Raw genomic sequence first — 27,480 nt, 5'->3', positions numbered from 1 at the left:
AACATGCTAGCAACATCTCATAAAGTGCTGTATAACAATATCAATACCATAATTGCATACTGATTGTACCACACACCCCTTCTTCCATCACACCTACCCACTCAACCCCTCTCATTCTCCTGCCTCACCCAGGTACCTCAGCCTCCTAATCTATCTTGGTGCAAACTTCATGGTGGTTGGAAATCAAGATGAGTGGCACTTCTGTCCTGTAACTCTTCTGAGGGGTAACCCAAAGGGATTAAGTCCATTTGCCAGCACCAGTGGTGGTGGCCTAACACTTGTGGCAGGGCTTGTTTTTGTGGGCAGCCACCAAGTTCTGATGGTTTTTCCATAGCTGTGTCCATTCAGCAATTGGCCACCTGCACTTTATACAACCAGTTCCAGGCCACAGCAGGCTTAGTGAGCATCTGGGGTGGGGTGTTATGGTAAACAGGGCTGTGGTCTCTGCATGCCTTTTCCAGCTGCTTTCTTGACAATGGAATACTGCAACTGGTGCCACCACTGAAAAAATATGTCCTTCTCAACCTGATGGGCCTCTTAAAGCAGTGGTTTCCAACCAGTGTACAATGGTCAGGAGGGCCATGGCAACACTGGCCTCTGTCCCTCTTTCCTCCTCTGATGCTCTCTTGTGTCTCTGCCTCCCAAAGGCTTGCACAGCTGTTCGTTGCAGCAGCTCTGGCTATAAGCTCCCCAGACGAATGGTGCCTCTGGAGCTAGCCAGGGGGTGCTGGTTGCTAGGAGCTGAGGCAGCTGTACCAGAACAGACACTTCATGTTGGCATTTGACAAAACCTGAATGGTTTAAACATCTACTTGACCCAAAATACTGGCAAAAATAAGTTTACTGTACAGGATGCATTTCAAGGGCATTACAAGCATCTGCCTTACAAAAATAATGGTATAAGGAAAACTCATGCCACGTTCCAAGAAAGTTATGCTGCTTTGGGCATGCAAAAGAATAATACTCAAGACAACCGGAAATCTGAACTAGACAATCACAATAATTTACAGTTACAAATCATTAGTCAAGCCTCTTTTTCCGTACAGAATTACTGGTGAGTTTACTACTACTGTACATCCATTCCACAAGCTTGGAGATGACTGCATTTTAGTTAGTATTTTACACTCCAAATATAATGAAAATAAGTTTTTGTTAAACTATTTACATAAATATTTCATAATTTACAGAGAGGATTAAGTAGAGCTAGAAATTCCACTCTTGTCCACCTGGAAGAAAAAAATGTATACAAAAGGTTTGTGCTTAGGCTAATAATTTATTTGACAAACAATTTGTTTGAGAAAGTCAGATTATAAAATTTCTAAGCGCAAATTATAAACAAGTTCCTTTCCACTGCGGTAATAATAAATTATGTTCATTTGTCAATTATTTTAAAGTTGCTTTAGTGCCTACCACAATTAACTGCATACACCAGAGCAGACTAAACAGATTGAGATAAAGGACAAAATGTTTTAAATAAAGTTGAAATAGAAGTCACATATTTTGACCAGCTTGTATTTTCAAAAGCTATGTTTTTAGCATCAAAAAAAATCCAGCCCTATGCCTAGATATGTCATTGCAAATGTTTAGGATTAAACAGATATTCCAACTGGCTACTATTTGGGCTGATAGTGCAGGTGAAGTAGTTTTATTAGATGAGTGTGCACTGTACCATTTGTGGATACAAAATAATGTATTATGAATAAAGCGTAGCTACTACTTTGCTTATAAATTGAGGCCAAGTTAAGTACCGCTTTTCTACATGTTTCTAAATTGTCCAGATTTAGCTCTAGATTTCCTCAAGGATGTATCTCATGCTGCTTCTGAAGCTTTGCCTCCGTAAACTGTTCATTTTAACATTTCCTTTGTCTAGTACATGACTACTAGAATAGCATACCTCTCATAAACAGGTTCTGCAAAGTACTTAAGAAATAACTGCAGCCCATCATGCTGCTTGAAGAATGGGATTTCTTATCAAATATATACTATTTGTTTCTGGTTGTCAAATGGTCAAAGTTGAGTATATCATAGCAAATTAATCTTATTGTTCCACAATGTTATTTTTTGGCATCTCTCATCTGTCAGAAGACTGACACACAGAAATAATGTTCCAGGTGCTTCAAAAAAATAAAACAACTTCAACTTGTTTTAGTAGATGAGTAGCTTCTATATTTAGGCTTGGATCCCAAAGTGTGTCATGCACAACTGGAAACCCCAGGGGAATGGGAACCCATTCTCTGCCCACCCTCGGCTGCAGTCCTGCACACACCATTCTGTAAACTCTTTGGAAATGACTTCCCAGAGGGAGGGAGCTGTAGTGGAAAACCCAGAGTGCACACACATTAACACCATAGACAGCTACTGAATCCAAGCCTCTGTGTTTAATTTATAGTGGAAGAAAATGAAGTGCTTCACACTAAATAGCTGAGCAAAATTATTATTGATCTAGAAAAATATTCTGAAAAATTATGTACTTTTTGCATTTCTTTGAAAAATGAATATAGTGTAGAGACCACAAGATAGCAGATTTAGAATCTCAAGTTCATTAGATTACTTCCTTGTCTACAAGTAGGTGTGGGGCTTGCTAGGTTTGATTTATTTACAGCTGAAAAGCAAGCCTTGTATTTTTAAACCCATTATTTGGCGAAGTGAAATAGAACTATTTCCCTGGACTCCCAACATTTCTTTCCACTGTAAGGAGCCACTACCAATTATTTGAAAGGCAATTAATGTTAGAAGTCCACTGGATGTGCAACAATACGGTAACTATTAGCTACAGATTGATCTTAGACCTCAGACTTCATTCTATTTAGATTACCAATGAGTACAGGTAGTAACAATTGTTGCAATCTTTTCTACAAGCAAGAAAAACCTAATTTTCTCCCTTCCTCACTACAGAGATTACAATATTTTACAAAAGAATTGTACCTAAAAAAAAGACAATGCGTTAATTTATTTGGTACCTTGTTTTTTATTTTTCTTAAATACAACCCATTTGTAAAATGTCACATGACCTGAAGCAGATAGAGACTAAAGGTGTAAGACAATCAGTACTGTTCAAAACAACTGATTTTCTTCAAGTTCAGTCCATGAATGGAATAAGTATGTGGGTAGATGATGTTGTGAATGTGCCCAAGAGAGCAGGAACTTCTGTTTTTATGTATATTTCTAAGCACCCTATAGGAGTAGTTTGAACTTTCTAAATACATGTGTGTAGTTTTGCAGCTGTTCCGGGTGGTGCTGTTTTCAAAACTTTAACTGATGTTAGCCAGTTTCCTTCAGAAATTATGTTTCCGGTAATCCATATTGGGCAGTAATGACAATTTTAAATAAATCTGAATGTACTGTACATGGTATAAAAAGTATCAAATTGTCGTCTAATTTAGAATGCATTAACTTGTCAAGGCTGCATTGGGAAACAGCTGCTTGACAAGTGAACCCTGATGCTTTATGATCTTATGTGCAGTTGGCCATACAAAATTTCCATAGGATCTTCAACTCTTCCTCAGGCTCAAGTCGCTGTTCGTTACTAATGCTGACAGAGATGTACTTTCTGATGCATCATCTTTGAGATTCAGGAATGATTCTCTAGTTATTTGCAGGATCTCTCTCAGTCCTTTGTTTTCCTGCTGTAAGCAAGGACACAATGCTTTTAAATGAAACATAGTAAAGCATGAAATAATATTTGAACAGAGAAGACATTATGGAGGGAACATATTAAATTATTCAAGCACTTAAAAGGAAAAAATTTGGAAAACACAGATAAAGTCCAAGTCCTATGTTGTCTCAAGCTCTACTCCAGAAAACGCTTTAAGGAACTAGGTTTCCCATGAGGCTACACAATAAATTCTTTCCCAGAATATGCTACTGGAAACAATCGTAAGACAAAAAATAAGCTTACAGCAGCAGCAGCAGAAGCCATTACCTGGGCCACTGCAATGAAAGCCAGCCCCTAGGATCTAGATGCCAAATGGTGTCTTTTACACAATAAAGTAAGTCTGTTTACCACGTAAGGTATGAGTACCAAATGTAATTAAAAATGCATTTTAAGGTAAATTGTGTAAAATGTTTGCCTCGTGCTAAGTGACCAATTTCATTCAAAACGGAAAATGATTCCGAAAATGAATTCTTCTGTCATTTACTAATGATCTGAATTCATCAGTTTAGAAGTATCACTTATTTTTTCAATTTCCATAGAATTGAATATTTACCTCAAGCTGAAAAATGCGTTCCTGTTCTTTGCAACCCTGCTGTTCATCAATTTCAATGGCCTTTCGCATGACTGCTGCCATTTCTGTGATTTGGTCCACATGTTCTTGTAGCTCCTAAACCAAAAGAATAAAAGTAAAAATCACTAGTAACATTTCAAATTTAAAATGCTAACTGAGTTGTAAATAATAAAAGTTTATAAAAAGCATAAGATTTTTTTATTTCAATATTTTATTATAAGTCTTTCCAACACAATAAACCACAGGTAGTCTTTGGTAATATTACTATTCCAAAAGAATTTCTTCCCATTCTTCATATCCAGCAGGGTTTTTTTTAGAGCAGTGGTTCCCAACCGGTTTTTTGGCCATGCCCCACCTAAGCATCTCTAAAATCCTGATGCCCTCCCATGGCATAGAATTCTTATTATTCAAAAAGTGAACTCCTATTCATGTGGAGGAAGCCTAAAAGGCCATTAACTTGGTCTAACTCATTCTCGAATTGCCCCCCATAAAAATCAAATTGCCCCCCCCCCCGTGGGGCATGTGTCCCACTTTAGGAACCATGGTTTTAGAGCCACCTTCAGGAGAACAGACATTATGCACAACTGCCTTCTCCATGATGGTACACTATACTTCTATGTGCAAAGGTCTTGGGGTATCAATGACATAGTGTTCAAACAGGAGTTGCATTCCATTTTTTGAGCAATTAAAGCACCTCATCTCACTTTGCAATGAACATGTAGCACATCAATTCAGGAGGAACATTAAATAAGTCATTCAAAAGGTGATTGGAAACTAAGGAAACAAATCTGTTAAATTAGCTTCAGTAAGCAAGTGCATAGGGTAACAGCACTCTATTGGGTTATCAGCCCTGAGAAAAACAACCCAGTTCTTTGGGCAGTGTATTCTATCTAATACACTGTCCTTCAGACAAACTGAAAAGTTTCCATTTAGCTCTTTGGAGAGTTAGCATTCCATTGACTACTTCAGGTTATTTTGTAGTCTTCAATATGTCTTCAGTATGCCACCAAACCTACTCATGGTGTGCAGTTAAACTTGTTTAGATGTGTACAGGTCTGGAATCCTGGCTAGGTGAAATCAGGAGTTACAAGCAAAAGTAGTTGATGGAAAAAGAACTAAGTACTACTCCTGCTATCACCTACTACTTTGCAAATCTTTTCCCCCCAATGCCAATGTGCAGTAGAAGAGGGTGAAGATCTGGAAATGAGTCTTGGCCATGCAGCTCTAGTCTTAGAGTAAAAATGTAAGGTCTGAAGTTAAAACTACTGAAGGTGCATAAATCAGAAGGTAAAACATTAGTACTGCAAAAGGCTTAGAGAATTTTAAAAGGCATACTACCTTAGAGTGCTGCTCCTTTAACTTCATTATTATACCTGGATCATCCTTTTTACTGGCCATGAGCAGCCTAAACATCTGCTCTCTGTATTTGCTCATTATTAGCTCCAAGGCAGATTGGTGTTCTTCAAGAGAAGTATGTAATTCTGTTGAAATAAGTTCAATACATTTCACTTGTGCACAGGAAACTATCTAAACATAGCAGGTACTTCTGCTTGGGTTGTATCCAACTGAATTATACTCAGAGTAGCCCCATGGAAATGAATTGCCCAACGTTAATAATGTCTATTCATTTCAGTGGGTTTGCTCTGAGCAGGCTAATGTTGTATACAAACAATCCACTATATTGCTCAGACTGGTTACACTACTGGAGAACTACCCATTTCATTATAGTTGCCATAGTATTAATTAATTGGGGGGTGGATATATGAAACTAACCCAAATTTCTGATACTATGAATTGATAGTGTCTAGCACTACAACAAACAGATAAGCAAGTGTGTGTTGGTACACCATTAATATAAGTGGCAACATGTTTAATCAAACCAAACAACTACCTACAGGCAACTCTTACATAGGGGTTATGTTCCAGGGCTAGAGTGTAAAGCCAAAATTGCATATAGTGAAAGCCAGGCATGCCCAAAGTCCGTTTTGGGGGTCTAATCCGGCCCGGTGGTCGGTTTAATCTGGCCCCTGTGGCAGTTTATTTCCTGGGGTAAAATCATAAAAAAGGACCAACAATTTTGGTTGGTCCTTTGGTTGGCCCTCACTTCATCAAATCTGGCCCTCTTTGGAAAACGTTTGGACACTATTGGTGAAAGCACATTGGGTTCAATGGAGGGTGGGATTGCCAGTTATTTTTCCCCAGACGTCGGCCTCCTGTCCCTTTCTCCATTCCCCAAGCGCGTAAAGCTGAATGTGCACAGGTTAAATGCACGCAAGTTGCAAGTTACCTGGAGAAGATTTGCTAATTACTCCCCTTTTAAATTTTCTGTATTCAGATAATTTCTTTAGCAACAGTAGACCACCTGTTCAATCATTCCATAACAATCACCCCTAGTTCCTAAAACCCAGATGTGGAAGCAGTTTCTGTTCAATCTGATAAGAGTTACACCAATACTGACACATACAAAAAAATAAAGTATTCTATTAGTAGGTCTAGTTGTTAGCATTAATGCATTATAAGCATATGTCCATGAACTTTTTACCCATCCAATCTGTATAAGTGTCTGACCCCGTCAGGATGGAAGGGTTACAAATAAATCATCATCATATTTTATCTTGGGAAAGGTAAAGGTAAAGGTACCCCTGCCCACACGGGCCAGTCTTGACAGACTCTAGGGTTGTGCGCTCATTTCACTCTAGAGGCCAGGAGCCAGTGCTGTCTGCAGACACTTCCGGGTCACATGACCAGCGTGATGAAGCTGCTCTGGCGAGCCAGAGCAGCACACGGAAAGGCCGTTTACCTTCCCGCTAGTAAGCGGTCCCTATTTATCTACTTGCACCCGGGGGTGCTTTCGAACTGCTAGGTTGGCAGGCGCTGGGACCGAGCAGCGGGAGCACACCCCGCTGTGGGGATTTGAACCGCCGACCATGCAATTGGCAAGTCCTAGGCGCTGAGGTTTTACCCACAGCGCCACCCGCGTTTATCTTGGGTACTGAGCATTTTTACTACTAGTCTCTAGCTATCCAAGCATCTGCAGAATCTTGACACATTTCCTTAGAGCTTTCAGTCCAATCAGGCGCCCATCCCATCTATCTTCAAAGCAGCATCCACCTATTGCTTCAGACCTTTTAATGGATTAACAGTGTATATGCACCTCAGATGTAGTAGTAGTAGTAGTAGTAGCAACAGTGGTAGTAAACAAATGATTAGTTTCAATGAAATGTTTTAAAGTTAATGAACAATCTTTGGGATTCAGTTACTGGAACTTACCGTATTTTTTGCACCATAACACTCACTTTTTTCCTCCTAAAAAGTAAGGGGAAATGTCTGTGCGTGTTATGGAGGGAATGCCTACAGGTGGCATGCCTACGGATTTTCCTCCTCTACAAACTATGTGCGTGTTATGGTCGGGTGCGTGTTATAGAGCGAAAAATACGGTACATTATAAACTATGTAAATGGTGCAGAATCTCCTTCTAGAGTGAATGCTTACTCACCTTTATTTTCTTGCTGTAGTTCCCTGATCTGCCTGTTTTCCTGCTGGATTCCCAGTACCAGTGAAGAGCGGGGCCTATGTCTTGCTACTTCATTAAGTTCTTGAATTTCTTCTTGGTACTGAAAGTAGGCAAATTTTTCATAATTGGCATGCTGTACTGCATAATATTGTGGTATTTCCATAATTGTACTCTGAAGTATCCTTTCACCAAACCCTCCCCCTTATCTTATGGGGGAAAGGGTTGTTAAATCAGTGTCTGCAGCTGTATGCTGCCTACACTCAGCTCAGTCAGCTTCACAGCGAAACTTGCGCCACTTGTTCTCCAGTCTTTGTCCAGCCTGCTTTATAGTCTAGAGCCTCTCAGAGTATCAAGGAGCTGCTTGAGCTCCAAAACACTGGAGTGGACATGCAGGAATGATTGTGTCAACCACCCATTCTTCTTGCCATTCCATAGCACAGCGTTTCTCAAACTTGGGTCATCCCTGACCACTGGCCCTTCTAGCTAGGGATGATGGAATTTGTAGTAAAAGAACAGCTGGAGACTCAAGTTTGAGAAACACTGCCATAGCAAGACCAGGGCTTCAACAAGGTCATCACCTTTCTCTACTAGAAAAATCCCCCAGAGCATTCAGAAATGCATCAGGTTCCATCAGTCTCTGAAGGTTGGCCATCAGAATGGGCCCACCACCCTTATGTTACAGTACATGTATGAACTGTTATTTTCAGCTGGCTGGCATACTTACCTATGGGTGTGGCAGGGGTGTTGAATGGAAATGAAACACATACAAAAATGCCTGTGACTATTAGATTATAACTTAAATATATGCAAAATAAGCACAGTATATATGTTTCTCTCAGCAAAAATACCTTCCAAAGAGCTCACTTGGTTCTTTCATGAATGTGGTTTAGGTAGCAGGTTGCAATGCTACTGTTAGAAAGGTCTTTGCAGATAATAGCTTATTGATTGTTTCTATGCCCATGTTGTGCTGTAGATTGTTATTCTCTTTTTATACTGCTGTTTTAATTATAGGTTTAATACTATTAAGCCATTTATGAGCCTTCATGGATGGAAAGGCAAGGCATATAGTTTAATTTTAAAAAGTTAAATAAAGGACAAGAATACTAATGGAAAGCATCAGTAGAGTGTTCAGATGCAAGTCCTAGCAGGTAAAAGAGTCTATTGAAGCTTTAAAAAAGAGTGGCTAGGGAAACCCAGCCAGATGGGTGGGGTATAAATAAATTATAAGTATTATTAAAATATGTGTTAGAGAGATTTTTTTGCAGAAAAATGAGTTTAAAAGTCCACGTGCCTGCCAAAAATTTAATATATTTACAATATGATTGATACAAGGAAAATCTGATCAAAGTTGAACAACATAATGCAAAAGAATCCCTAGGCTTCAATTGTGGATGCATAAGATTTTGCAAGACTATACAACACTACATTACTTAAACTGGTCTCAAATTTATATGCAAAAAGCTGAAGGTCCTCTCTCTCTCACGCACACACACACAAAAACACACAATATACAGATTACATCAACTAATTCAAACGCCTTATTAAACATTTAACTGACTGTGTGATTCATTTTACTCCCTAGGCCACTGCAAATAATCTTAAATGGTCACATTTAAACAGTCTATTTCCAAATAGGAACAATTAACAAGAGACCACACACCTGCTTCATTGCTTCCACTCGTTTGTTGAGTGCTGTAGTTTGTTCAATCAGAGCTTCCGCTGCATTATCATGTTCTCTCAGTCGCTCCACTAGTGCTTTTGCATCAGCTAGGGCCTTCTCAATTGTGCAACTCATTTCTATAATAAATGATAGGACAAAGTGTTTGTTGCATAATGTAAACACAATGTCATTACTTGCAAGATGTGTGGCATGTGTGTTCATTAAAATATAATTATCATCTTACTCCCCAGCCAGAGGAACCATTTTAATATGTACTCTAGTGTTAGCAACTGAGATAGAAAAGCTATTCGCCACATGGCTCCTGGAACCTGGGTTATGGGCGCAAAAACAGAATGACTAGTCATATTTTTTCCCAATGCAACAGCACTTTCTATTTATTTTTTCATAATTTGGTTCTTTTTGCAGTTTGTGGTATTTGGAAAGTTGTAACTAGCCATAGCAAAACAGGTCATACAGACAACACAGTGGGACTTAAGTTTAGGCATGTATAGGACAGAGTGGCTGGGGAAACCAGCATATCAATAGTAAAATTATTATTAGTATTATTATAGTAACACCCAGTGAACTTCTTGGCTGAGTGGGGATTTGAATCTGGGTCTCCCAGGTCCTAGACCTACAAATATTCTAACCACTACACCACACTGACTCTCACAGGAGTAAACCTTTTTTCTTTCAGTTTGCAAAGTCACAGCTTCTGTGATAGGTGGAACTGCCAGCGAGGGACATTGTCTCACTTTGTCATGCCCACATAACAGGATTATTTTCAAAGTTCTAATGTTTTTATTTCTATAAAGGAAAGCACTTCCCTGTAAATGGTACAGGAGCACTCATGCAATTATTTTAAAAAGTAGGGGGATACTCCACCATTTAAAGATCACTGGTTTCTTTGAAGATTTGCCCCCACCCCAGATTACCATTGTAGCTATAGTGTATCAACCAAATGAATGTGCAGTGGCAGACTTGCCAGGGTGTCAGCTTGCCTGATGCCAAGTGCCCCCCCCACTAAAGCATAAGACAATCTGTCAAAAATGTTAATGATGATGGAGGAAATTCCCCTTCAGCTCGGCGCCTTGTGCTGGGAAACCACCTATATCACCCTAAATCTGGTGCTGTTTCACACATTTCTCAAAACTTATATCCTGCTCGTCTACTAACAGTACCCATAATGACACACAATATAATCATAAAATGCTGTATAATGAATAAAATATACAGATACAGATACCAACCAATTTCTAAAAGCATTAATATAAACGCTTAAAAACAAAAACTACAGCAATGAGAGTAAAAGAATTTGCACATTAGAATGGGCAGGATTAAAACTAGGTGTTACATTTTGAATTTAAGAACTTTGCTAGTGTAGTGTCCTGTTATGTAAATTACATTACCAAAAGATGTGTCAGAGGAAGTGTACAATCAAAGACAGGATAATCATGTTGACTTCTTATTTGTATGGTGGCTTGAAATACTACCTAGGCAGGAATGGATTGTGACTGTCAGTGAATTTCTAATGTGTTTTTCCAGTGTTAAAATTTATGATATGGGGGTGGGGGTGGTTTACAATGTTAGTGAAACCTTAGAGCAGAGATGGGGAAAGCAATTTAAATCTGCTATTAAATGTTTTGATTTGTTGTTTTTTTAATTTGCTGTGTTAGTTTATACTTTTTGTTATTATAATAGTATTTATTTTAAATGGTACTTTGTGTTTCTTTCTACTTTATTAGGTGCCCTGGAAACCTTAAACTGTGTCAAAGTTGTGGGATATAAATCATGCGAAGTAAGTAAGTACATTACAGTCAGCCCTGCAGCTATCAGTGCAGGGACTGTGATGGGTACAAAACCAAAGTTCCTTATCTTTTAATGCATGTTTTGTTTGTGTGTGTTTTTTTTTAACATTTAAGCACACACTCAACAACAAAAAAGTTGTGGAGGAGCACATACAGACATGCCAATAATCCACATCCTCCAGCAGTTCTCTAGCAGGGGCAGATGCAGGCAGGCCCCTGCCCCACCACCACCTGAACCAATGGCTTCAAGCTACTGTCACAAAGTTCATTTCCTTCCTTGGAAGAGCTGCATGACAGCAGAAAGGACTCCCTGGAGGTTTTGAAGCAGAGGCTGGGTGGCCCCCGGTCACTTATGCTTTAGCTGAGTTTCCCGCAGGGCTGGCTGGGGGTTGGACTAGATGACCCTCGGGGGTCCCTTCCAGCTCTGTGATGCTATCTTGCGGCAGCAGCTCGTCAGGCCCACACGGGAGAGCTCCTGCTGCCCCATTTCTCCTTGTTCTGCGGTCCCGGCTTCTCCGCCGTTGAGGTTCGAGGTCTCAAAGGGGCGAGAGAAGCGCGGAACCTGCGCGCCCACCCGCCTCCCCACGAGGCGGCAGGGTCGCCGCCGTCCCTCCCCCCCCCCCTCACCGATGGTTCCACCTCATTCCTCGCCGGGCGGCGCCGGGATGTGGCGAGGCCCCCGCAGCCCGCCTTCGCCTCTCGTCCGCCGCGGCGCTTCCTCAGACGGCGACGGCTGGAGGACGCGGAGGCGGCGCAGACCCGCCGACAGACCCCATGAGGGGGCCGTGAGGTAGTGGGGAAGAGCGGAAGGATGGACCCGAGTGTCACTCCAAAGCGGCTCTCGCGAGACTTCGCGGCTCCCGTCGCCGAAGGCCGCTCGCTCTTTGGGTGAGAAGAGCGGCGAGCTCAGCCAGCGTCACCTCCGCTCTCCCGGGGGCGGGGCCGAAGTATCGCGGGACTTCCCTGAAGGGGAGAGGAGGAAATGCCTCTCAATTTCTCCAGCTAATAGAACTCTGCGCCGAGATATCGCGAGAATCTCCCTCAAGGAAGAAGCAGACATTATAGATGTGCGCATGTAGACGTGTATTGAGGAGCTTGCTTCTGGGTGGACTTCGAACCACTTTTTGTCAGAAATGACAGGCAGGGGCGCCAACTGAAACGGAATATTGTGGGAGCCCAAGTAAGCCCCGCCCCACATAAGTGATCACATGACACAATGCATGCTCCCCATTTGAATGGCAGCAATGCCCATTCACTTTGCGGGGACCAAAGCCCCTGGGGCTCCTTTGGCCACAGATCTCCGTTAGCAGCCAGAACTTTAGCACTACCCCCCCCCCCGGGATCACGGCGGGTGCTCGCGCGTGAGAGTCCCAAAGTCGCCCGGAAATTCATGCTGCTTCGAATCCAGAACATTCGACATTGGGGCGTTATGGACGCAGTTTAAACCGCATTTCCGAGCGCTTTCCTGCCGGCTGGGAGGAAGCAGCGAGCGGGATCTGCAGCGCTCACCTTCCCTGCGTTTCCCCGCCTTGTTTTTCGAAAGGAGCCAGGGCATTGGCTGGAGCCCTACTCTTGCCTTTCTTGCCTCTATGAAACCGGAGGCTCTCGCGATGTTTTGAGGGAGCCGCCGCGGAAAAGGCGAGGGCGGCTGGGCCGGCTCCGAGTGGGGGGGAGGCGCCGGCTGGCCCGTTTCCCGCGAGGCGAGTCCCAGGGCGGCCGAAGCCTCGTCCGCTTTCGTAACCTACCTGCCCCTCGGTGCGGCTGGACTTCGGGAGGACGGCCGATGTCAGGAGCCACAGTAAGAAACACCCTTGAGGCCCGAAACTGGCCCCTCAGAGCCCCCCGCCGCGCCCTCTCCTCAGCTGCTGCACGCGAACCCCGGGAGCCCCAGCGGGACTCGGGCACGAGCCTCTAATGCTGCTTTTCGATAAAACCCGCGCCAATTAAACACCTTTTATTTTTATTTATTAAATTTGTATATCGCCCTTTAGTAGATCTCAGGGCGCTTCACGGCATGGAAATACAATATATGGACACAAGATGCATAATAAAAGCAAGAACAAAAACAAAACAAAAACTCCCCCCCCCAACACATTTAAAAAGGCTGTGGGATATTCGTCAGCCAAAAGGCCTGATACCTACAGGTAAAGGTGTATAATGGAGGCCTCAGGTGAGCCTCATTGCAAAGAGCATTCCATAGATGGGGAGCCACTGCAGGAAAAAGGCTGATTTTCGTGTTGCTGCCCTCTGGATCTCTCGTGCAGGAGGCATTTGGATAGCTTGGAAGATCTGCATAGGTGTTAGTCGGTTGCCTGGCGCCCAGGGTCAGCTCAGGGCATTTTGGCATCTGAGGCAAACCCCCAACTTGTGCTGCTCTCGTCCCCACGGGGGGGGGGGGAAGGGGCCAGGGGAGATCTGCATAAGGAACGACTGCCCCAGTGGACCCTGCCGCCTGAGGCACTCTCCTTGCCTCGTCTCATGGGTGGGCAGGCCCTGATTGAGCCAAAGATTAAACACGCACTGTGATTCCTTTCCCCCTAGCTCAATGAAGCAGTCTTTTGTAATTCTGCAAGCTGGAGAATTCTGCCATCCCTACCAGCCCTAGAGACAACTGCTTGCAAGAGCCACAAAAGAACACATTCTTTTCCTACCTACATTTAAAACAGCAGCAACAACTTGCTAACTAACTCAATAAAGAGTTTCCACTGAAGGGAGAGGGGCTTCTATCCTAGAAATCCTCATGCAGAAGCAAATTGTGTGGAAGTTCAAGATTTTAAAAAAATCCCAATTCTTAACTGATTTGGGGCTTTTTTCCCCTTCAGCTGCTGACTTTTCAGAGTTTTAGGTGAATGGGCATGTGACCTATAAACAGAAGCATATATCTACAAACAGTTTTTTATTGTCTTTTTGGTGGGGGGGGGGGTTGAGAAAGAATGACGATTAGAATCATAGAATTGTAGAGTTGGTAGGGATCCTGAGGGTCATCTTGTCCAGTCCCTTGCAATGCAGGAATCTCAACCAGATCACTATCAACATGGCTTGGGTTTTGACATCTTCAAAATCTGTTGAAAGGGGATTGTAGTTCTTGGTTTCACACAGATTGTTTTTATAAGTTTGAAATCTATTGATCAGTTCTTTAGAAGAATAATTACGTATTATTATTACTTGAGCACTGCTTACCCCTCATAAATTGAAGAAATGTTTAGGATGAGATGGAAAACAAATTGGTTGTCTTTAGCACTCAATAAAAGTGTCACATTTTACATAATCTTGTGAGAGATGTGACACATGGAAAAGCAATATTATGCAGTGTTAATTGGGAGAAGAATAAAAGTGCAACAGTACTGAACAAAGTTTCTTAATTTAAATATTATGAGCTAACTATTTGAGAAGCCATTTCTGCACCTGCCAACTAATACACTAAAATGATTCATCTAAAACAGGCACCCCCAAACTCAGCCCTCCAGATGTTTTGGGATTACAATTATCATCATCCCTGACCACTGGTCCTGTTAGCTAGGGATGATGGGAGTTGTAGTCCAAAAACATCTGGAGGGCTGAGTTTGGGGATGCCTGATCTATAACATCTGAAGGTTCATAGTAAGATGGAAACATTCATAAATATCTTTTAGTCCTAATAAATGTGGATAGTGGTATTTGTGTCTTTAAAAGCATTACTGACTTGGATCCCATTTGAAGGAAATGCCCTTTATTCCGGGGGTTGTTCTTGACATACCAATCATGATTTTTTGGAATGAAGCAAATCACAATGTAAAACTGTGCCCAAGGGTAGTGGATTGTTTCTCCCCAGCACAAGCAGGAAGGAGCAAATCAGCCCATCCCAGCAAATCATTACTGTTTACTGTATTGTGCAAACTGGGCCACTGTACGTATTTCCTTTTTTCAAAGTAATTACTGAACCCCACATCAAAGGAAGCAGGAAATGATTGCCAATAGGTACACCTCAAAAGTGCATCAAAAGAAGTACAGTCATATCCTGAGTTACAGGCGCTTCAGGTTGCGGAATGCCAAACCCGGAAGTACCGGAACAGGTTACTTCCGGGTTTTGGCACTCACACATGCGCAGAAGCGCCGAATTGCAACCCACGCATGCGCAGATGTGTCGTTGCAGGTTGCAGACGTTGCGGGTTGCGAACGTGCATCCCACAAGGATCATGTTCGCAATCCGAGCGTCCACTGTATTTTCACAACTACACTATTTTTAATATGTAAAAATTTTATTTGCATTTTTGCATACAATTCAGAAAAGACATAAAAAGAAAGAAAAAAAGGGGGGAAACACCACAAAAATAAGAACAAAGAACAAAACTCATAAGGACTCCCTTTCTTCTCCTTCGCTGGTTTCTTTTGTTTTCCACCCCCTTCTACATATTCTAAATTACCTAATTCTACTCTTCTTACACTTTATCTCCTGCTTTCTCTTACACTGCTGAATTTATTCAAGTCCTGCTAATCTGTTCACCTGTTTATGCTGATTTTTAAAATACCTTACAAACATTTCCCAATCCTTTTTGTATTTTTTATTCACATCTTCACTTTTAGGCTTGCTTATGAGGCTACAATCCTATAGTCACTTGCTGGAAGTAAGCTTCATTGAACTCTAGGAATTATGTCTGAATAGATATGTATGATTGTGCTGAAGTTTGCATAGTGTTTTACTAATTCTGTTATTCATTTCTTGTAGGAAGAAAATGAAACTTTTTTCAGAATCACACAAAACAGTTTTTGTGGTGGATCACTGCCCTTATATGGCAGAATCTTGCAGACAACATGTTGATTTTGATATGTTAATGAAGAATCGGACCCAAGGAATCATACCTCTTGCACCTATATCACGATCGCTATGGACCTGTTCAGTGGAATCATCCATGGAATATTGTAGAATAATGTTTGATATATTCCCCTTTAAAAAACTAGTAAGTGACGGGTAAAATTATATTTTGTATTTAGGGGAGTCTACACTAATAGTGCATCATAACTATGTTTACTCTTGAGTTCTGTAGGATTTGTACTTTAGTGGTCATGATTGCAGTTTAGTGCTTCTTGAAATTTGCAATCTTGATCTTTGGCCACCTTATGCAGTTGCACAATTTGTTGCTGGTCTTTTGATTTTAGTATTGTGTAAAGTACAGTTGTGCCTGCATTTACATTGGTGCCTAAGACAAAATTGCTGAAACTGAAGATAGTGAGAGATACAGAAGAGATGATGAATAAGTTTGCAAAGGTATGGAAGTAACCATATTTTGTAAAGAATTGGTAGCCATGGTAAGCTCAACCTATTCCATAGCCATGGGGACATTGTGTTAGTAGAAACTGGCAACTCTTTCATTTTATTTTCTAAAAATCACTGAATAGAAACCTGTATTTTGAATTTGGTACTTGCTACCACATTTTTCTTCACACTTAAGAAATACAATTAGTTACAGCTTTCAGTAATGATTGGCATGCAATTCACTGCACATCCTGTGCATACCTTGGGGATATTGCAGGTTTGGTTCCAGACCACTGCGATAAAGTGAATATTGCAATAAAGTGTGTCATACATTTTTTGCTTGTTTCCCAGTGCAATTGAAGTTATGTTTACACTATACTGTAGTCTCTTAAGCCCAGCCACCCTGGCTGCAGGGGTGGGCAGCGAAAAACCAGCCACTTTCACTCCCATGGCCAGAGGTGGGGTGGCTTCCCTCCCCTGGAAGCAGCCAGGGTGCCTGTGGCTGCACCCACGTCTTTGTGAGGAGCAGTATCTGTGAGGCACAATAAAGCAATGCATGATAAAACAAGGTATGCCTGTACTCATAATTATTCCACTATGTTCAATGAGGCATCCTCCCCTGTTAGTCCCTTTCATTTTTTTTTAATGTTCATATTGTGCTCATATTTTAATAAAATGATATGGTAAGGTGATTTAACAAAATTATATAAAATATAATAAAAACAGATGAAATTAATAAAATTAATTTCATACACTAACAGAAAAAATAAATAAAATGAAATAAGAATAAGAATAACAGAATTCAGAATAAAAACATTAGCATTGCTGTACTAAAGTTCCAGACCACCCCCCTCACTGTAGTTGTTTAGATGAAGGGTTTGGCGTATTAAAAGTGGCAATACCTTTCTCATTTTAGATTCTCTGCAGCAATTTATCTTTGCCAGCTGAATATTCTAAAGTAGAATAATTAGACCTTTACTACCTACAGTCATAAAGCTATTGGTAGAGGCAAATTCAAATTATCCATTGTGATTAATGGGACTTCTTACTATTAGATTTTACAGTGTGTGTATAAGCTTTCAGAGCTTCAACTTCTCTTTCTGATAGGAGTTACATTCATTTAACTAGTTATTATTGACACATCACTTGAAGGAATAACAGATGTTATTTCAAAAAAAATCAACTCAATTTTTTATGAAACATAGGTGACACAATGACTTTTACAAAAAAATTCCTTCCAGTAGCACCTTAAAGACCAACTAAGTTAGTTCTTGGTATGAGCTTTTGTGTGCATGCACACTTCTTCAGATACACTGAAACAGAAGTTACCAGACCCTTCTGAGTAATACCCCTCCCCACCTTCTCACAATATAGAAGGGTCTGGTAACTTCTGTTTCAGTGTATCTGAAGAAGTGTGCATGCACACAAAAGCTCATACCAAGAACTAACTTAGTTGGTCTTTAAGGTGCTACTGGAAGGAATTTTTTTTGTTTTGACTATGGCAGACCAACACGGCTGCCATAGTCAACATTGCATCTATGCATTGGAACAATGACTTTTTTTAGCTTTTAACATAATGGTCTGGTTTGTATGACATGCTCAGTGAAACCTTGGCTTATTGAGATCTCCTATGCTCTCAAAAGCTTTGCTGCTCCCTGGTCCTTTTTTTTTTAACTATTAACTATTTTCTTGGTTTACAACGGTACGTGCATTGTCTTTTTTCATGTTGTGTTTTCTACAGATCAATTACATTTGTTGGGAGACATTCGTATTGTATACAGTATAAGGTTGGAGAAGAAAAGAGAGGGGTACTGGGGTGGCAAAACATATTATTTTACTTAATATACGTGTGGGGTTTTTGTCACCATCACTTGGGTAGGTTCCCCCCCCCCCCCCATTCGCTTATTATTTCTTGGTAGTGAGAGAGGTGGAGGGGAGCAGGGTGTGATTGGTTGTCTTTAGTTGGCTGCAGTGAGATTTGTTTGCTGGGGGGGGGGAATTGTTGGATCAAGTTAGATCCAAGTTAGATTAGGGCTTGACATAGCGTGCTGCCCAAACTGGGATTTGTGGTTAGGTTTTCTCCTCGTCAGACTTTGTGGTTACAGGTTGCTATTAATGAGAGTTAAACCAAGAGTTAAACATGGATGCAGTGCAGCAGCAAAGGGACCTGGGAGGAGCAAAGCAGGTCCAAGATTCTCTGTGCACACTTATGCTAAGCCAAGCTTTGGCTTAGTGTGTTATGTGAACCAGCCAGATGTGATGTTCTACGCATCTTCAGCTCATCTTTTTGTAATACCATTATAATTTGTTGGGAGGAGCTTGAAGATTCAGCACGTGTTCCCTGACCCTATGGATAGTGTTAATTGTTACAGTATCAAGATTTAAAAATGTTTTCTTAAGCTGTGTTTTGTAAATTTTCAGGTGAACTTCATTGTAAGTGACTCTGGAGCAAATGTCTTAAACTCTTGGAACCAAGAAGATCAAAGTTTGCAAGAGGTATGATTTTGTTAGGGTTAAGGGCAGATAATAAATTATAGTAACTAAGATCCCAGGGTAGGTTACAACATAAAACACAATACTAAAAACAGTTTAAAACAACTTACAATCACAAAAATAAGGTGGGTCCTAAAAATGATTTATAAAGCTACCCTTAACTATTTGCTGGAGAGCCAAAATGTAGGAAGGGCCTACATAGATGCAAGTTATTTCTTCACCCTATCCTGTATTCCAGTGTTTCCCAACCGGTGTTCCGCGGCACACCAGTGTGCCGCAGAACGTTGCCTTGTGTTCCGTGGGAGGGAGGCGGGCGAGTCGGGCGGCGAGAGGCGGGGCGGCGGCGGCGAGCACGCGCGGGGCAGCGAGCGAGCTCCCTCCCACATCCCATCGCCGCTCGCTTCGGCCGGCCTACTGGAGGAAGGCGCGAAAACCTCGCGCATGCGCAGGCCTTCCGCCTGCGACAGCCCAGTAGGCCGGCCGAAGCGAGCGGCGATGGGATGTGGGAGGGAGCTCGCTCGCCGCCCCGCGTGTGCTCGCCGCCCGACTCGCCCGCCTCCCTCCCACAGCACACCAGCCTACCTCCGTGGGAGGGAGGCGGGCGAGTCGGGCGGTGAGAGGCGGGGCGGCGGCGGCGAGGAGAGGTCGCCCAGCGCGGGGCTCTCGCCGTCTGCCTGCCTGGCTGCCTGCGAGCTCGGCGGGCAGCGCTTCCGCCCGCAGCGCCCGCCTCGCGGCTCTCATTCCCTGCCCCTGCCAAAGCTCACCCAGCCAAGCCGCGCTCTCCTTCCTGCCTCGCTTTGCTGCCTCCTCCCCCCCCCCCACCCCCAAAGCTTGGAGGTTCCCCGGCAGGAAGGAGGGAACTTAATCCTCTCCAAGGGCTGCGGAAAACAGACATGCAAATGGGGGCTTGCCAGCTCTTCAAGCGCCGCCGGCTTTCTTCGGGAATTACCGCCCGCCGAGCCCGGTAACGCTGACAGGCCGAGCCACTTGGCAGCGCAGCCGGCAGAGTGTGGGAAAGGGCGGCCGCCACGTGCCGGGCAAGGCGAGACTCGACGGGGAGGACACCGGCAGCAGCGCCCCCCCCCCCCCAGGAACCCGCTCCAGGCAGGTAATTCACAGAGAGTGGACAGAAGGAAGCCTTAAAGGGCTTCAGCCTCCCAGAGTGGCGGGGAATAATAATAATAATGATAATAATAAAATTGACGGGGTGTTTTTCTAGGTGAGGGGGTGGGGACTGTAATAACAAAAAAATCAGCTCTATATCAACCGCTGTTTTGCAATGAGGAATTGCAAATAAGGAAGATCAAAAGGAGGAAGAGGGGGGGACTCTCTTCCTCTTCCTCCTCCTCCTCTCGTTCTTGCTCCTTTTCCTGGCAAAAGGGCTGCTGAGACCCCTTCTCTCTTGGGTGCCGGTGGGTGCTGTGACGTTGACGCTGCTGTGGCAAGTGCCTTTACTTAGCAGAGTGCATTCCCCTTTACACAGGAGGGGAGGGAAAAAAATTGAAACTTACACTTTCGTGCGTCCCTCCCGGCGCGACGCTGCGCGCTGACGTCACGGGGCTGTAATGGTGGTGTGCCTCGAGATTTTTTTCATCAAACAAGTGTGCCTTTGCCCAAAAAAGGTTGGGAAACACTGCTGTATTCATCTTTTGGGGATATTGAGGCACCATGAAGTCTTCCTTTCCTCTTTCAATTGATTTGTTTACCGTAATTTTCGCTCTATAACACGCAGATTTTTTCTCCTAAAAAGTAAGAGGAAATGTCTGTGCGTGTTATTGAACGAATGTGTGGTCCCTGGAGCTGACTCGCTTGAGCGCAGAGGCAAAAATAAGATCGGGCAGGCGGGCGGAGGGAAGGCGGAAGCTGCTGCTTTCCTGCATTCTGCCTCAGGGTCTTACTGCCCACCCGCTTCTGTTTCTGTTGCTGCGTTTGCTCAAACTCAACAAAGAGCAGGGAATCCCCTGCCCTCCTGGCAAGCAGAGGAAAGGATCACGTCCTTCCTTCTAATTCTTTCCTAGTCACACTGCACTCAGGCTCCAGCCCACCACCTCCTCCTCTCCGTGCTCTAAGGTGGGTGGGAGGGAGGGAGGGAGGGAGAGAGAGAGGGGGGGGGCTGGCTTGGGTGTGGGGGGGGAACTTTTACCTTCCTTTCCTCCTTCCCATTAAATCCCTCCCCTGCATTCTTAGCCAGCTGCTTTTCCGCACACCCCTCTCGTGCTCCTTGTCCCTTCTGTCTTCCTTCCCTCCCCATTTAAAACGTGGTGACAAAGCACGGATCCACATGGATCCTCAGGATTTTTGCATTGGGTCACCCCAAATTCACCATCAGCTCACATTACATGTCCATGGCTACAGCCTGCACCAAAAAAATCACGCACCCACTGTTGCCTGGGGCTGCAATGGATCCACATGGATCCTCAGGATTTTTGCATTGGGCTACCCCAAACTCACCATCAAATCACATGTCTGTGCTATGCTTCAAAAGAAAGTTTCATCAGCAAAGTCTAGGAATAATTCATCATTAATGGGAAAATCAAATTTGCTTCTAATTTCATGACAGGCAAAGAGAGAGATTCCAAATATAAAAGTGATGGAGAAAGCAAATACGACCTGGGTTAATGGTTAAAATGTTATTTATAGAGCACAAATTTTAAATGGGAAGATTTTTTTTTGTATTAAAGATTGTCAGGGTTTCATTGGGTTTGTTCTATTAATTTTTCATTGTTATTGGCTACGGCTGCAATCTTAACCCCACTTTTCCGAGAGTAAGCTCCATTAACATTCACTAGGAGTTACTTATGAGTAGCCATGGTTAGGTACTTTATGGAAAAATAATTTGTTTGGGGTCATAGCAGTTTATATCCCTAGAGATTAATGATCTAGCTATTTGTAGACATATGCAGACAAAATGTGCATTGTTATTTTAAGAGGATAATAGACCTAGATGCTATATAGCAATATAGTATAGTGGAAAACCTCTGGAACTTTTCTTGTCAATGTGCTTTTGTGTATGGAATAACTTGTTTTTGTGACATGATCTCTTCAGTAATAAGAACTAGGATTGCAACAAAACTTTTTTTTAATCAGTTAATGGCCGCTTTAGCAGCTGTTGGACCTCCCAATCCTCGTGCAGACCCTGAATGCTGCAGTATACTTCATGGCTTAGTTGCAGCAGTAGAGGCACTCTGCAAAATTACTGAATACCAACATGAGGCCCGAACCTTACTAATGGAGAATGCTGACCGTGTTGGAAACAGAGGACGAATAATCTGTATTACTAACGCAAAGAGGTTTGTAGCACCTCCTGTATTAATGTAACAATTTTATAATTTAGCAAAGCTTTTTAGGTTCTGTTTTACCTGTAAGACTTCTTGCATATTAATATATTGGTGGAAGACTGCTGAAAAATTAACCCATGTTCAGAGTCTGACAGTGACCATCTGTGTTGCTACAGAGGGGAAGTAGAAAGTATGGCAAGCATCATGTGTCTATTGCAAAATTAGAGTAAATTGTCAAATGCCTGTTTCTCTTAGCTGTCCTCATAAGGAGGGAAATGCACTTCTATTTTGCAAACTGTGGAATAGAGAAATAAATAAATAAATAAATAAATAGTCCAGTAACATCTTAGAGACCAACTAAGTTTGTTCTGGTCTCGAAGGTTCTCCTGGACAATTTATTTATTTATTTATTTGTTCTGAATATAAGCTTTTGTGTGCATGCACACTTCTTCAGATAATAAAGACCGGAATTCCTATATGAACTATGGCTCTCAAGTTCTTAAAAATGTTTTTATCCAAAATTATAGAATGTAGCACATAGTATATAATTTTAGCAGTTAGAATAACAATACTACAGTATCATCATTGTAAATACCAGTTGTAATAATAAATGAATTATTATATTTTCTCATGATAGTTGATTTTCAATAATTTTTTCTAAGATAAATGTGTTCCTCCATTCCAGTGACAGCCATGTACGAATGCTTGAGGAGTTTGTCCAGGAAACGATACATGAACACAACAAACTAGCAGCTAATTCAGATCAGTAAGTATGCAGACTAGTTATTCCATTTGAATGCATAATTTTATTGAATTCTGTATTTGTGGTGCTAAAAATGGAATTTGTGAGACCTTTTGGGGCTGTGGCTCAGTGTAAAGCACATGCTTTTCATGCAAAAGCTTCCTGGTTTAATCCCTTGCATCTGTAGAAAGGGGTAAGAGAGGTTTCTGTCTGAAACTCTAAGAAAGTCATTGGCAGTCAATGTGGATATTACTGAATTAAATGGTTCAGTGGACTGAAGTTATAAGACAGCATTCCTATGCTCCTAGGTGAGAAAAGGATGAGAGTGTCTTGCATGGAGTTTGTTTTTACTAAAACCTTATTTTCACCTTTCAATAGCATATTTTACAAGCATTGTGAGAAGCATCTTTTACTCTACGCCCAATCTATTTCCCATGTATTGTGAGATATGGTAGTCAAGTATTCCCTAGTGAGAAAAAGTGGAGCAGATTGTGTGCAAAGCATCTGGAATATTCCTTGCAGTAAGAAATTCTTAGGTATACTACATGTAGTCCATTTGTTTGTTCATGAGAGTAGGTGAGCAAACAAAAGCCCAAAGATACCTTATATTTGGGAATGACTCATCCCTATTAAAAGACTGCACTAAAGCTTCCTTAAGCACATAAAACCACACACTCCTGACTCAATGGAAACAAGAGAGTATATTGCATGAAATCATGTTGCTATCTTATTTGGGAGAATTTGAACAATTTACGGGTTCAGACAAGAAAAATGGGCCATAATAATTTTTGTTAACATTTTTGGCCTACAATTGGCACATACAAACAATATATCTGGCATCATCATGGCCATCTAGTACAAATTACAAATCTTTAAAATTTAAATTGGGTGTTTTACTTACAGGAAATGGAAGCGTGATCCTGAAAGTATATCAAGAAATTGAAAATTGCAGTGTGTGCTAACTGTACTATACTACAATCAGTGCTTTTGTCTGGCTTCATATTCATGAAATAAGTTAAAAGTTTCTGAATGCTAGGTATTGTGCAGTTGATGTGGCATTACTGCCTTGGTAACAGAATGTTTTCTGCTTTTTAGTCTTATGCAGATCCAGAGATGTGAGCTGGTCTTAATTCACACTTACCCTGTTGGTGAGGAAAGTCTTGTGTCGGATCATCTTAAAAAAGAGGTAAGGCTCTTAAATTACTGCATAACTTTATATAGCACTTTGTGTGTTTAGAATTTTATCTCGGTGTTTATGCTGCATACATGTAAAATTAAATATTTTTTGTTAATAGGAAAATGTTGGTACTGTAGTGGAGTAAAAGAAATGACTTGCCTCCAGCACACAAAGCCCACAATTTGCATGGGCATTATGTTCTGGAGTGATAAAACCAAAATCACATATAGTCAAGACACATTGCGTTAAATGGCAGGTGGGATTGCCAGTCTCTTTTCCTGGATGCCTTCCCTTTTCCAGCCTCTTTAAAAAAAATATTTTCATTTTTATTTGCCAAGCACATAAACTGAATACACACAAGTTTAAAGTGCATAAATTGTGAGATTACTGTAATATGTAAAGATGGGTTTCACATAATCCAGGATTTAATTCCATGCTTTTATACTATCTGCCAGAAACTTAGTGGGCTAAAGAAGTTGGCTATCCTTCACCAATCTGACCATGAGAACTTTGCGTGAATGGGATCTGTATGAGTGAGTGAGTCCTGGAAGAGGGTATAGTTGCAGAGGGTATATTATATATAAAAGACTAGGACCACATTTTCAGAGATTTATCTGTGAATATAAGATTATACATTTTAACAGATTGGCCATTCACTAGATGAAAAATTTCCTGTTCTTATCTAGATATTCTTACTGAAGTATATGCTGCCATACCATAATTGCTGCTACTGAGTATTCTGTGTGTGTATGTGTGTATTTGTCTTTTTTTAAAAAGCTCTCTCCTGTCTTAACCAGCGAAGTACATAGTGTTCGGGCTGGACGGCATCTGGCCACCAGACTGAATGTTTTAGTACAGCAGCATTTTGATCTGGCTTCAACCACTATAACTAACATCCCCATGAAGGTAAGGTTGTGTCAGCAGCTCTGTGCTGAAGTAGCTGCACCGTTTCTTTTAAATTTGTTTAATGGTTTTAATGTTTATTTAATGATATTTTTACATTTGTTTTTTTCTCTCCATATCATATTTTTTCTGTTTTTTATTAGCCCACATTCAATGTCTGTGACCAGGTTAGTAAATTTTATGAAGGAGAAAAAAAGGATCACAGAACAAAATGACTTTTCAGCAATTCATTCAATTATGAAAGTAGTATTTGTTTTCCTTTATTTTACATAAATGTAGTCTAGTTAGCTTCAAATTACTTTGTCTGTGATTCTTTTGTTTTTAATACATGTGTTAGAAATTTCTGCCCCTTGTGCATTTTAGTGGCATAGTGAGCCTTTCTTTCCTCTGTGTCATTTCCATGCATTCCTTCCAACATAAAGGTGTTTGTAACAAGTAGAAGAAACACACAAGAGTTAAAAAATAAATCCCAAGCGATTTAGTTCTATTTCAGCAAGAAAGGTAGAAACAGGAAAACAATTTTGATGAGATATTCTAAAAAATGTGGCCCTTTACCTGGCTTTGACATTCTCCCTACTAATACTTAGTGTAATCCTATGCATGTTTACTCAGAAGTATATCTCACTGTGTTCATAGGGGCTTACTCCCTAGTAAGCATGTTTAGGATTGCAGCCCTAGTGGGGGGTTTCCTTTTATTATTGGCCTTACCTGGCCCTGCAGTGGCCATTGGAGAAACCTGTCCTCCTTATTAGCCTGAAATTTCAATTATATGTTGTAATTGAGCACTATTTGGAAAGAACATACCCAGTATTTGTATTGGTTAAAAGAATGCACAAAAGGAAAAGCATTGTAACACTAATAAACAGTGGGGTTTGTGTGTGGTTGTTGTTGTTTTTGCTGAACATTAATTGTACTGCCTGGATTGTGTAACCTAAGGCAGCAGTTACATTTTTTTGTGAATGATGCACCCTGGCCATTTGAATTAAACCTCAGTGAACCATCGCATACAATGTTTTATGTTTGCAAATACCTTGTTTGCAACTCACTGACCTGTGTGCTGCTGCTATGCTTTCTCTTCTTGCCTTTTGTTGTTTCTAGTAATAGTATATATGTTGGGTTCCCTTTGTATTATTTATTCAAAAACAAGTCCTAGTGAATTTCTTTTGCTAATCTGCCATATGTGGTGTTTGCTAATCTGCCTCAACTATTTAAAAGTTGGTGTTTCCTTTTATCTTTTTACCCTTCTGCATGCAGTTTGAACCATAGTAGCTGCTAATCCAGCTGTGGAAGCCGGATAAGACTATGTGTGATTTCTCTTCTTAACCTGAAGTGAAAGAAATCCCCATAAAATGAGAAATGGCTACACTTGCTGATGGTGGTGTTATAATCATAATTACTGTTCATTGCTTATGAAATGAAAATGCTTCCCTGTTGGATAACTTATCTCTGAATGGAAGTGGGTGTTGGATCGGTTTTTATATTGCATTCCTACTTAATTTTATGTGTAGAAATAAACAAGGACAAGGCTATTGAATGAACTCACATCTTAATTTGGCATTGGATTTTGAACATTCATTGTAGTTATTTTTAAAAAGTAATCTAAATAAAGTAATTGAAGGATACAAGCATGTGTGCTTACTGGAAGTAAGCCTCATTAAACACAGTGGGATTTACTTTAGAGAAAACATGCATAAGATTGTTCTGTTTATGATTATAAGCTGCTAGATCGTTAAAGAAGTCAATAACTCAATAAATTTCCTCAATTCCAACTCATTAATGCTTTCATGTCTAAGTGTTCTTTTTCCTTTTGCAGTCTTATATTGAAAGGCAAAACATAAAATTATCCTTGTATTCTTTTGTTTCTTTTTTTTAAACTAATCTTCTTTCACACACACACACGTGTGTGTGTGTGTGTTTCTTTAAAAGGAAGAGCAGCATGCCAATACATCTGCCAATTATGATGTGGAACTACTTCATCACAAGGAAGCACACGTAGACTTTTTAAAAAGTGGTGAGTAGAACAAATAATATAGATAATATATAATAGTATATTCTGAGATATAATATAGTCACAACTGTGGATATTAAGGCTGTTTTGTATTTTGGGACTGCTTTTAGAATTTATGATTTTTTGAAAGCTTATTGGTTAACTTCTATGGAGCTTCTTGCACAAGCCAAAACCCTCCTCCTATTTCCCATCTTCAGCTCCATATCCCGTATTGTTCCAAGGGTTCCCAACTGTTGAGTGTGGCTTCTTTGCTGGGATCTAAAAGGCTGGTGTAGGGAGAATAGGTGGGAAAGCTCTATTTACTCAGCAGAACTCTACTTATTGTTCATTTGGATATTTTTTATTAAAGATTTTCTTGGGTTACAAAAGTATGTGCATTGTCTCTGTTTGCAGGTCATAGTCTTTTCTACAAATTTGTTACGTTCGATCTGAGACATT

General features: G+C 41.3%; 2 protein-coding genes across 7 annotated transcripts in view; one reads left to right on the top strand and one right to left on the bottom strand.

Annotated features, from left to right (window-relative positions):
• Window positions 1-823: 823 nt before the first annotated feature.
• FGFR1OP2 (FGFR1 oncogene partner 2) lies at window positions 824-11,957 on the bottom strand. 3 transcript variants are annotated; one of them, XM_081927893.1, is made up of 6 exons: window positions 11,836-11,957; window positions 9,401-9,537; window positions 7,723-7,840; window positions 5,565-5,707; window positions 4,209-4,322; window positions 824-3,626 (listed from the first exon to the last, which is right to left on the bottom strand). In XM_081927893.1, the coding sequence occupies exons 2-6, from the start codon at window positions 9,533-9,535 to the stop codon at window positions 3,492-3,494; spliced, it is 645 nt and encodes a 214-aa protein (XP_081784019.1). In that variant the 5' UTR covers window positions 9,536-9,537; window positions 11,836-11,957; the 3' UTR covers window positions 824-3,491. The 3 variants fall into 3 exon arrangements, with proteins under 3 accessions (XP_081784019.1, XP_081784021.1, XP_081784020.1); XM_081927895.1 differs by having other exon boundaries at window positions 824-3,623; XM_081927894.1 differs by lacking the exon at window positions 11,836-11,957 and adding an exon at window positions 10,810-10,873.
• Window positions 11,874-27,480, top strand: part of INTS13 (integrator complex subunit 13) — a gene marked incomplete at its 5' end in the record, with an annotated part of 27,810 nt that continues 12,203 nt past the window's right edge. The window contains 9 exons of one of the 4 annotated variants that reach the window (XM_081927712.1): window positions 11,874-11,998; window positions 15,914-16,145; window positions 18,863-18,937; window positions 22,022-22,224; window positions 22,898-22,978; window positions 24,050-24,140; window positions 24,909-25,037; window positions 25,178-25,201; window positions 26,961-27,045. In XM_081927712.1, coding sequence (XP_081783838.1) covers window positions 11,874-11,998; window positions 15,914-16,145; window positions 18,863-18,937; window positions 22,022-22,224; window positions 22,898-22,978; window positions 24,050-24,140; window positions 24,909-25,037; window positions 25,178-25,201; window positions 26,961-27,045 — 1,045 coding nt within the window. Of the gene's footprint in view, window positions 11,999-12,262; window positions 12,389-12,827; window positions 13,007-15,913; window positions 16,146-18,862; window positions 18,938-22,021; window positions 22,225-22,897; window positions 22,979-24,049; window positions 24,141-24,908; window positions 25,038-25,177; window positions 25,202-26,960; window positions 27,046-27,480 lie in introns of those variants that run through there. The other 3 variants (XM_081927714.1, XM_081927715.1, XM_081927713.1) reach the window with 3 other exon arrangements.

The sequence above is a fragment of the Podarcis melisellensis genome, assembly GCF_964234715.1.
Source record: "Podarcis melisellensis genome assembly, chromosome: 10".
Lineage (NCBI taxonomy): Eukaryota > Metazoa > Chordata > Lepidosauria > Squamata > Lacertidae > Podarcis > Podarcis melisellensis.
The sequence above is the reverse complement of the archived record's forward strand: the minus strand, read 5'-3'. Positions and strand labels throughout refer to the sequence as shown.